Genomic DNA, 11593 nt, shown 5'->3' with positions numbered 1-11593 from the left:
GTTTATCAGTAATGGGTTATTGGTTTAGCGGTTTCAGTAGTGATTTTAATTTTCTTATTATCGGGTTATCAGTTCTACACGATTTAAGAATTTTTCTAAACGGGTTAACCAATAACCCAATAGTAACTTAATAAATTTATATTTATTATCATTCGGTATATAAAGTCCTTTACTTATATTTTAGTTTTCATACTTTTTCTTACTATCTCAAACTCTTGGTTATTCTACAATGCTTTGCATTTGCTTTTGAGCAAGATGTAATTTATCAAATTATGAGTATGGTTCATTTGGTTTGTCACTTTGTTTCCAAGTGATTTTGAATGATTTTTTTTGTGTGTAAAATCTTAACGATTAAACCGATATCCAAACTGATAATGATCAATAATCTATAAGCCGATAATTGATAAGCCAATATATTAATGGTTCTATAATAATTTAATATGTCTATATACCGATAACCGATAAGTCAAATCGATAAATTTCAAAATCGAGCCGAATCTACCATATGCAGCGCTAGCTATATTGTGTAGTCACTGTATATTTTTTTATGATTTTTAGCTATTTTTGTGTAAATAAAATTTGACTATATTTATTATAAATTAATTAATTTATCATATATATTTAAAATTGTCCCAAAATCAAATCACGCATTAATTCAAATCTGCCTCTAATAATTTGACATTTTCTTTTTAACCCTTAAACCCATGATCCATTCTCATTTTAGTACATATATTATTGGCTATTTCTTTTTAGCCCATACTATGAGTGAAAAATCTATTGCATCTAAATATACTTTAATTTTAAATTATAATTTAAAATCATATCCAAACAATTTTAAGAGAGTAATTATATACTTTTAAATTGAAAGATTTTAATTTAATGTAAATAAAGAGAATAGATAATTTTTCTTTTTACCTCAAATCAAATTTGGGGTGAGTATTATATCACTAACCGTTTAACTATGATAATTTTTCATTTCGTTTAAAATTAAGTGTTTGATAATTAAAAATTCAAATACAATTTCAAGTTATATTTGAAAATTTTTAAAAATACTCAAAATTTTGTTTTCACATTATAAATTTTCTTTTACAAATTTACTCTAAAATATATATCATTAAAATAAATTTAAATTCTAAATAATTTTATTACAAAAGTTTTAATCAAAATAGCTTCAACTTTGAAAATTTATAAATATATATATATATATATATATTATTTTGTTTTTTCTGGCCAAATGCCCACTTAAATAAAACCACAGAAATATCACTCCAACCCGGCAAAAAGGAGCTCCCCTGAACCGGCAAGTTCTTGGGGGAAAAGGAAAATATAGAAGACGAACTCGAAACCCTAGTACTTGCAGAGCGTAACGTAGTAGCAGTGGAAGTCGAAGAACAATGTCGTCGACTCTACTGGAGGTGACTCGTGCATCGCACGAGGAAGTTGAACGCTTCGAGCGGCTTATTGTGAAGGATCTCCAGACTGAGCCTGCTACTAACAAGGACCGGCTCCACCAGAGTCACCGCGTTCGTAACATGATCGAGCAAATCATCGACACCACACACAAACTGGTAGTTTCTCGTTCCGCTTACAATTGAATTAACGTTGCATTTTATTTTTTACTCTAAATTAGTTAACAATTGATGTGTGTCTGTGTTATAGGTAGATATATATGAAGACAAAGACGGTGCAAGGAAGGATGAAATTGCAGCTCTGGGAGGTCAGACAGCAACTGGAACAAACGTATTTAGTGCGTTTTATGACAGATTGAAAGAGGTTAAAACAGTCACGGCTCTTATTGTTTTTTTTAAAATTCTATATGCTATGGTTACTTAATTCAATTTGTTTTGTTTAACAAACTTGCTCTGTGTATTTGTGCTTGTGATGTCTAGATTCGTGAATACCATAGAAGGCATCCTGCTGCGCGGGCTATTATTGATACTGGTGATGAATACGAGCAGCTCCTCAAAGAAGAACCACAAATTGAGTTTAGTGGCGAGGTCAGTGTCACTCGTGTCTATTCATGTTGCTTTTTGGCAGGAAATTAGTTTCTTTTTTCTGATTAGATGATGAATTCTCGCTGCATGTTATGTGAGTTTGCTTGAAATATTAATTAAGTGATTTTAGTAGTTTTTAGCTTTTTACATCTTTACACTGTTTATTTATTGGGCATCGGCTAAGTTGTAGACATCCTTTTCTACTTTGAATATTTGCAGTTGCGAGACAGATGTTGTATTTTATCAGTTATCTCTTCCCTGATAGTGGCGATTTTCTATTATCTGATACAGCAGTTGTGTTGAAAAGCTAATGGCAATTGAATATTTACCAATCCTATAGCTTTATGATAAGGAAATTATGTCGTATAGAAGCCATTGCTCAGTTGTTGGGCTTGTTAACAGCTTGTCGTAAAAACTAGTGTTGGCATTGGAACTTAAAATTAGACTTCCTTTGTCTACTTACTGCAAAAGAGAGAAGTAGAAGTTTATATAAAAGCTAATCATAGGTTCTTATCTCAATTGGAACAATAGGGCCACTATGTTCATTACTAAACTTATTGAAGATATGAAATATAACCAAGCTAATCATAGGTTCCCAGACCCCACTTGTGGGATTTCACTGGGTATGTTTTTATTGTTGTGTATCTTTTTCAGAGGTTAAATCGATCATTAAAAGAAGATTTAGGCCAAAATTAGGATACATCCTGGGAAAATTAGAGTTTCCATCGAAGAGAAGAAATGAAAGGCTTTCACAAAATTTCTCATAGAATTGAGAATATAGTTTTTATTCTATACATGTCTGATCATGAATTAGTAACTGCTTTTCATAGTTGATGTTTATCTGAATTTTTCAATTATATTTAATGATTCTGCAGTGAGATTATGCTTTTATCTGTAACTTTGTATATCTTTTGAAGCATGGACTTCTTGGTTGATCTCTCTCTCTCTCCTGGTGTCTATCGCTTCTTTATGTTTGCTTCTGCCTTCTTGGTAATTGTGCGATACTAGTTGTCTTATATTCCATTTTGCTATTGTGACACGTTGACAGGAAGGTTCTGGGCGATACCTTGACTTACACGAATTGTTTAACGAGTATATCAACTCCAAATTTGGTGAGCCAATTGAATACACAGCTTATCTTAATGTATTTTCCCAGCCGCAGAAGATTCCTCGTAAAGCAAAGTCGACAAGGTAAAAATATCTGTAGTTGGTGTGTATATTCAATCTTTCAAATCAGATATATCGTTCAGAGTTTGTTGCTTAATATAGTTAAATGAGGTATAGACAGTTTCAGGAAACAACTTTGAAATAACAGCTTCTTCAATAACTGCTTGTTTGTTTGGGTGAAATCTTGTTGTTCCTGTAAAATTCAAATTTGGATGTAAAACTGTTCTCCCCTCTTCATGATTTCTACGTTTTTGTGATATGCAATATTTGCCTTTTTGCTCTTTTACAGGCAGTACCTAGAATATTTGCAGAAACTATTGGAGTATCTGGTCTATTTTTTTGAGCGGACGGAGCCCTTGCAGGATCTTGATAGGATATTCTCAAAGGTGCTGTTTTCTTTTATCAACATGCTGTTCCTCAATCTGATTTTATTATTGAGTGATAATTGCTTACTTGTTGCATGCTTCTGAGTTCTGTCTGACATCGTTGGGAGATGTATGTACATTCTTTCCCCCCTTTTTAAAAATAATGGGATAGTTAAGTGAATACATGCAGAGACGGTTTCTTTTTATCTGCTTGTAAAAATTAATTTATTTTTTGGTATTTGTGAGTTGTAAATTGGTGTTAGTTGGGCGTTTTGCTATGTGGAAGTCATTGCTTACATGTTTTCTCATAGGAGACATGGTATAACTTCTCTGTTTTACAGTTTGCTGCTGAAACAGTAGTTTAAGGATTGTATCTTCTGATAGGAGGAGGTTATGCTGTCATACTTTGAATGTGTCGTTCACACTGACATTTTAATGGCTGTTTTGAAAAATTCCAGATAACTCACAGTATTATTGAGTTTTGTCTGTGAATATGATTAATTTTGCATGGTGTTTATGGTTAACTTCTATATGCGCTTATGAAATGATACTTTACTTATCCTCACCCCCCAAAAAGAATGCTTCTGTATGGTTTTTTAATCTAACTACTAAATTCTGACAGGTAACAAGTGAATTCGAAGAGGAGTGGACTTTGGGCAAGGTAGTAGGATGGGAAAATAATGGTCAGGAAAATGGAAGTGCTTCAGAGAATCATACTGTGATTGATCTTGATTATTATAGTACAGCTGAGGAGCTGATGGTAGTGGGACCAGAGAAGTTAAAGGAGGTATGGAAGTTTCTTTAAATTGTTTCTCATTTATGTTTCTTTAATGGAACTTGAATGCCTTCAAGCTTTGGAACACGTTGAGCTGAGGATATACCAAGATTCATAGGAGTTACAATGTTCTTTTTGCACTTAAACTTGGGAGTTATGGCAGCAGCAGTTTTGACTTGCTGGATGTAGAAAGAAGGACATGTGCTGTACTCAGTGACCAATCCAAAAATGTGCTGTACTAAGTATCGACTTAATTAGGTCCCATTAAAATGAACTGATACTGATGGTTTCACTTGACTTGATAATCTGATTGGAACCCATCCTTTTTTAGATTTCTTTTACAAGTTTGAAGTGAATCTTGAATTTTAATTACATGCACCCTCAGTTTGTTTTGTTCTATAATTACCACACAGATTTTAGCGTGGAAATGGAGTGACAACTTATTTTATTTGTACGCAAGGAGTTTAAACATATATTTCTGGATAGTTTGATGTTTTTATATGGCAATTCTTATAGCCTTTTGTCGGAATGCTTACTGCAGTTCTTGTTTGCATTTTTGTTTCTAAGGACTATTTTAGGTCAATTATGTTTTATACTCAATTGCTCTTGCACTGAATTGTGGCAGATGCTTAGGATGTCAAGTAGAAGTATGCAGTTGACATTGTTAACTCCCAGGTTCAAGAACCCTAGTCTTTATTCAGTCGTCTCTTTCTTGAGAATGTTCTGGTCTCAAAAGCCATTCTATTACAGGAGGTTTCTGTAAGTAGGCGGTCTAATCATTCTAGTGCTTTTAGTGATAATAGTTCATGTTTCCTAATCCTTCTGATTTTCACTCTAAGCTCTTAGCGTTTCTCATTGGAATGATAATAGTACTATCAATTAGATTAGTACTATCAATTAGATCTTTGGTTCTCCAAGCTCCTGCATTGTAGTCTTCATTCTTAAAGACTTTGTTTTGTCAAATCCCTTCTTTTTCTCTAGTTCATTGGAACTCTCTCTTTGTATTCACATATCTGTTTTTTTTTTCGTAGTGGCTATATGGTAAATGCACATTGAAAGAAAACTCTGGACAGATCTTTGACTATTACTTTTTATTTGCATGGAGCCATGGTCTGTTTGATAGTTGGGGACTCCTTTCGCCCATTAAATTTTGGAATTTTGTGAATACAATCAAAGAAAGTTGCAATTTGTGAATGTGTGGGTTTCCGACTTATGATTTTACCAATTCAAACTTCTTATATGTGGGTTGTTTAGGACGTGCTTTTGTCAAGCTCAACTTGTATGCCAGTATAGGAGATCCTGTTGCTGATTGATATTAGAAAATTGCATCAGTTTCTCATTTCCTATTTGCCTTGATTTTTTTCTTTTATCCTCTTTGCCTGCCAGCTATCATGTTCTATTTGTTCCGTGTACTTATATATGTCACTCCAATGATGCAAACTATATTATATGGTATTAAATATTGGTGCAAGACTTTAGCGTGCTGGGTTGTTACGGAACTTCAATGTTGTGGCATCTGTTGTAGGCATTGGGAGCACTGGGATTGAAAACAGGAGGTACTATTCAGCAACGTGCTGAGAGACTTTTCCTTACGAAGGTCAGTTGCTAGCATCTTTACCCAAGAATAAAGTATTCTCTCCTAGATGGTTGAGGATTTGATTGCTTCATTTTACATATTATTTGTGAATTGGTTTAGACATGCATAAATTTGTTGTTTGATGTTTTGACAGAATACATCACTAGAAAAACTGGACAAAAAGCATTTCGCAAAAGGCTCGCGGAAACCAGAACAAAACGGTGTTGTTGCAGCTCCTCAAGTGGGTGATGTAAAAGAGATTGCTCTTCTGGAAGCCAAGATAAGAAAGCTATGTGATCTGTTGGATGAGGTGGGTGACACAACACTTATATTATCTCCTAAAGGGAAAGATATCCGAGGCAACATGCTTGCATTTAATTTAATGTGGAGTAAATTCAGAAAATGATTCTTCCACATACTAACAATTTTTTGAGTCTTGTTTATTCTTCCTCATCATTTCTTGGATGAGTTTTTTGTGAAACAAAGTTACCCTTGTCTCAATATTTTTTTTGAGTCATGTTTGGGCAAGATAACAAGCATGTCGCGGATCTATGTTTATGCTAAGCCGCAGATTTGGTGCACTGACTCTTTTTTATTTTTATATTTTATTACCTTGCAGACCATTGTGCGGACAAGAGAAAATGTTGAGAAAAAGCAGGCTTTGACATATGAAGAAATGGAGGCAGAACGTGAAGAGGTAATTCATGAGTAACCTGCAACCTTATATAGGAAAGGGAACGCCATCGTAAAAGAGATCAATGCCTTGATTTAAATAATGTTTCAAGTAAACAAATGCCAACTCTTTTCAGTCATGACTTAGTGTTTATTTATTTGATCTGGCAACTTCATTTAGTAATTCGTTGCCTTTCGTTTCTGTCTCAAATTTTGCTAAGGATAATTGGTAAAGCCCCCACCCCTGCCCCAGAACCAACCAGCCAAAAAAAAAGAAGGAAAAATGGAGATGATCTAGGGTGTATCAGAATGTCAAATTAATAGTGTAGTAGAATGCTTCATTTCTGGTATCATCACACTCATTGGACTTGGCCATACTTCAATCTCTTCCAAATAGTAAAAGAAAAAAACTCCAGGTGCACATGGGATTAATCATATAGAATACACATTTGGTCTCTCTGAAACCATTTTTAAAGTTTAAACTCTATTTGTTTGCACTTGATGAAGATCTGAATTTGAATTATTCAGATCTCTTCATTAAGTGCATTTTTTTCTACAACTACTTAATAGGTTTTAATAGGTCTGAAGAAAAATTCAATCCCCATTTGAGCCTTTAAACCATTAAGGGGTTTCGTTTGGTAGAGTGTATCAAAATAATGCTAAATAGAGTGTATTAGTAATGCTTGCATTAATTATACATAGACTATTTCTTATGCATTGTTTGGTTTAGTGTATTAAAAAATAACATGCATTGCATAAAAATATTTATTTATAAAATATCCTCAACAATTATGATGGAAAAGATGTAAAAAGGGTTTTGAGGGCTAATTGGGTCTTTAACAATACTAATGCAAGCATTAAATCCCCTTGCATTACTAATACCTAGAAATTCATGGTATTAGTAGTACACACCTTAATACACAATAGAGTGTATAACTAATGCAAGCATTAGTTATTCATAGCATGAAAAAGTGTACCAAATAAGGTACTACTAATACACCTAATTAATGCATGCATTATTTTTGCTAATACACTGTACCAAACGACCCCTAAGAGATTTACTTAAAAATGCACGTGAATGAAATATTTTACCACTACATTTATTGCCACAGCCAGTGATCACCAACTCTACCATCTACCTCCACAACTGGTCACCTCTACCACCAACCTCCACAAAATAACTACCATCATGCACCAGCATTATAAATCACCAGCCACCGCCAATGCCAGCCACCGCTGCACATCTATCACCTCTAGTCACCATTAAATCACCATCGGGCACAACTGTACAACCACCACTAAGTGTCCTCCACCAACTATGATCACCACCTGTCTATCACGTTACACAACCATTATTGCCAACCACCACCATCGAGCTTTTAGAGTGTGGTTCATTAGAGAGAGAACTTGTACAACACCAAGTAAACTCATATTTTTAATATTGTGGATATAATATTATATTTAGTTTCTAAAATAAAATAAGTAATACACATTGAGGTGCAGTAAAACAAAGTAGTAATTATTCAGTGTTCAGATCGAGATACAATACATCTTACTATCCAGATATGTGTTCAGATTTAAACATCTTCATCTTAATAAAAGCAAATACCGGTCTTAGACTCATATTTGATTATTACTGCAATTTTGTCCTTATTAACAAATAAAAGTTAACAATTAAAGAAGTCAGGGGACATGTGATCTATTAGTTACTACTAGTCAGTTACCAATTTTTTTTTCTTACTGATGTGTTGTTTCATCATTAGACTAGTAATTCTGATTAGAAGAATAATCATAACTGGAAAGAAAATGTACAGTACCCTCTCTTTTTTGTTTAATAAATATAACCAATGAAGCCGTTTTAGTTGCTTTAATTGAGATCATAGCTATTGAAATGGAAGATACAACGGAAAAGCTCCTTGGAGTTTATTGCATTGATAAGTAATAAAGCAGATAAGAGAATTAACAGAGCCATAATGTAGGCTCTGTAGGGACCTTTGGCCACACCAATTAATTGATTTTAGTTTTTCCTTTATGATATGTTGCTGGATGTATGAGTTTCCATCCTTTCTGACAACAATACTGTTTCAATGATTTCTTTCAGGATGATGTTCAGGCTGAGTCTGAGAGTGATGAAGACGACCAACAAATTTATAATCCTCTGAAATTGCCAATGGGTTGGGATGGGAAACCTATTCCGTACTGGTTATATAAACTTCACGGTCTTGGTCAGGTAATTTCATTTTGTGTGTTTGGTAGGCTGCCTGCCCTTTGTTTTTTGATGTCTGTCATGGATTGGTGATCACATTGTTAATGCTGTTCTTTTTCTTCCTTTTGGCTGAGTGAAATTTTCGTTGTATTTTTTTTTTGACAAAGATAACAGGATAATTTTCGTTGTATTTTACAGTTTCCATTGTATTTTGGATGTTGACTTGTATTATCTCTTTGCATAGTTCCAAATTATGTATTGAAGATTGAAATCATTGTTTTTTTGCTCTTGAATAGCTATTTAACTTAGTAATCTTTGCTTGGGTGCTTGCAATGGTCTTCTTTTTGTTCTCGAGGTCCTTGTTATACACTTAAGGTTAATTCATCACGATTTGACACTTCGGTAAAGTTTGTATTGTTCAGAACTTTTCTTTGGAGATGAAACACACCCTTTCTCCAAGCCAGGTCCCAAAAAGTACAGTCAAAAACTTCCTTACCTGCCTCAAAAAAAGCATGGAAAGGAGAGGAAAAAAGGATTTCTCAAAATGAGTAGTAGGAAAAAAGGGACGAAAAATGGGTCTGGAAGAGGATTAGAGGATGCTTCCATAGGATAGTACCTTTTTTAAACTTGAATATCTAAATGATTACAGCTGTTTGCTTGTTGGATCAATAGGTCGTTGTCTGCTGCTGATGGTTGATTAGCTTTAACATTTTATCTATATGACACTTATTTTGATATATGAGCTCGCTCTTAGGCACTTTTGTATGAATGATTTCAGGAGTTCAAGTGTGAGATATGTGGGAACCATAGTTACTGGGGCCGTAGGGCTTATGAGCGGCATTTCAAGGAATGGAGACATCAACATGGGATGCGTTGTCTCGGTATCCCGAATACTAAGAACTTCAATGAGATCACATCAATCGAAGTATGTTTTTCTAAGTTGCATTTTCACAATATAGTATTTGTTTAGTTTTCTAGATTTTAAACTAGTTAAAACATCTGCTGTTCACAATCAAATGAAATTGCAAAACAATTGTAGTCTACGCTATTCATCTGAAAGGCGTCTATATTTAACAACACTAATAGTTTAGAACTAAGGGAATGTATTCATTTACTTTTTGCTGTATATATTCAGCACACTCATAGTGCTTCTGCTTCAATAAAATTATACCTTTACCGATCACAAAAATAAGACTGATCATTTAGACATCAGTGTTGCTTATGTTGGCTTAACTAGTGATCTCTCTAATGTAAATCAATGTTCTGGATGAAGGAAAGGGAGAGTAAGGAGAGGGGAGTTTCTCTTTTATTTTTGCCTTAATTTCAAAGGAGAGAAAATATGTAAAAAGATGCAATGAAAAATAAGGGTTCCCTCCTCATTTCTTTTTGTCTTGGTTTCTGTTCCTTGTCTTCCTTTCCTTGGAATGTCTTGCTTTTAATTTTAATTTATTTTATAGGCTAAGGGTTTTTGGGTGATAGCTGAAGCTACAAGTTCTTGCATGATGTTTGTCATAGTCCTGATAGAGGCAGCACAAAAAGTGTATATAGGTGATAAGTTGGTAGTTATAGGCCCATACGTAGCTTGCTTATCTAATAACCATTTGAGCTCCGACTTACATGTTAGGACAGACAGTGATTCCTTCTTCTGTCTAGGCTTCAAAGAGCCCTTGCCTCTTCCTCGGGTCCGTCTTAATCATGTCTTAGCTTATTTTACTGTCTGATGCACCTTTCCTGTTGTGTCACAGGAAGCCAAGCTACTTTGGGAAAGAATCCAAGAAAGACAAGGGGTGAATAAGTGGCGCCCTGATCTTGAAGAAGAATATGAAGATCAAGAGGGCAACATCTACAACAAAAAGACATATACTGATCTTCAACGCCAGGGATTGATTTAGATTAATTTCTGTGGAGTTCATCATTCCATTTGGCGGTATGTTGCTTTATTGGTTCTGGGTGGAAATGTTCTGCACCTCTTGCTTATGCATTCCTTTTTTCCTAGATGATATTGGACAGACCAGATGTCTTGGTTTTGGTTGAGCAAGCACTTGTTAATCAGTAAGCGATTGTTGATGTAAGCGATTGTTGATGTACTCACCTGGTAACCCCTCTCAGAAGTTACTTGGAGTTTTGAATTCACTTAGTGGGAGACTGAGGGACAAGACTCAGATTTCTATTTGGAATGTGTGAAATGGCATGCATGTATTAGCGAGGATGTCATTAAATGGGCTATCGTTATTGTTAGTTTTTTTGTTTTTGAAACAGAGTCGTAGTCTTCGGTCTTTTGATGTTTTTCACTGGCTGTTTGGGGTTCCAATGAAGACATCCAAATATTTCTGTATACATCACTGTTATTTTGTACTTTTAAGCTATAGTCGTAAAGTAAATGAACGAAGGCTGTCGCATCTTTATTGCCAAGTCTAGCTCGTCAAATTCTTCATGTCATATCACATGAGAATGGTTACTGAATTTTTCCATAAACATACCAGTTTTTTTTGGTGCTACAAATGTTTGTCGCAAGTTCTTCTAGCCATCTGCTTAAGTTTTGTATACCCTGTAAGGCATAACTTATGGGTTATGAACTTCTTAAGATGTTACTTTCTAAAATTGAACTTATGTCTTATAAGATGCAACTTGTGTCTTGTGAACTTCTATTCTTTTGCATTGCACTTTTTTTTTGGCTTTTTATGTCGAGCATATTTTTAGCCACTTTGTTATTACTTAAAGAGTGTTGAAGGGCAAAAATTTAACACCACCTCAAAATAGAGACATTTGTGTGAATGACCCTTTATTAACTTCATGTTTTGACCCGTCTAAATTTAGTCCAACCTATTCATTTGGCAC

At 34.3% G+C, this 11593-nt stretch overlaps 1 protein-coding gene across 2 annotated transcripts; it reads left to right on the top strand.

Moving 5' to 3' along the window:
- Nucleotides 1-1251: 1251 nt before the first annotated feature.
- LOC129894982 (splicing factor SF3a60 homolog) lies at nt 1252-11167 on the top strand. Of its 2 annotated transcripts, XM_055970586.1 has the most exons (13): nt 1252-1568; nt 1660-1773; nt 1890-1997; nt 3043-3185; nt 3451-3547; nt 4149-4313; nt 5827-5898; nt 6032-6187; nt 6497-6574; nt 8651-8779; nt 9534-9680; nt 10501-10682; nt 10752-11167. In XM_055970586.1, exons 1-12 carry the CDS (start codon nt 1395-1397, stop codon nt 10645-10647), a joined length of 1530 nt encoding a protein of 509 aa, XP_055826561.1. In that variant the 5' UTR covers nt 1252-1394; the 3' UTR covers nt 10648-10682; nt 10752-11167. The 2 variants fall into 2 exon arrangements, with proteins under 2 accessions (XP_055826561.1, XP_055826560.1); XM_055970585.1 differs by having other exon boundaries at nt 10501-11167.
- The last annotated feature ends 426 nt before the right edge of the window (nt 11168-11593 follow it).

The sequence above is a fragment of the Solanum dulcamara genome, chromosome 7 (assembly GCF_947179165.1).
Source record: "Solanum dulcamara chromosome 7, daSolDulc1.2, whole genome shotgun sequence".
NCBI lineage: Eukaryota > Viridiplantae > Streptophyta > Magnoliopsida > Solanales > Solanaceae > Solanum > Solanum dulcamara.
This window is presented reverse-complemented; position numbering and strand designations above follow the sequence as displayed.

Excerpts from the sequence above, each read along its gene's own strand:
- LOC129894982 (XM_055970586.1), top strand. The coding sequence starts at position 1,395 with ATGTCGTCGACTCTACTGGAGGTGACTCGTGCATCGCACGAGGAAGTT. Across the intron at positions 6,575-8,650 it reads TGGAGGCAGAACGTGAAGAG|GATGATGTTCAGGCTGAGTC; the intron begins GTAATTCATGAG and ends GATTTCTTTCAG. Across the intron at positions 9,681-10,500 it reads ATGAGATCACATCAATCGAA|GAAGCCAAGCTACTTTGGGA; the intron begins GTATGTTTTTCT and ends GTTGTGTCACAG.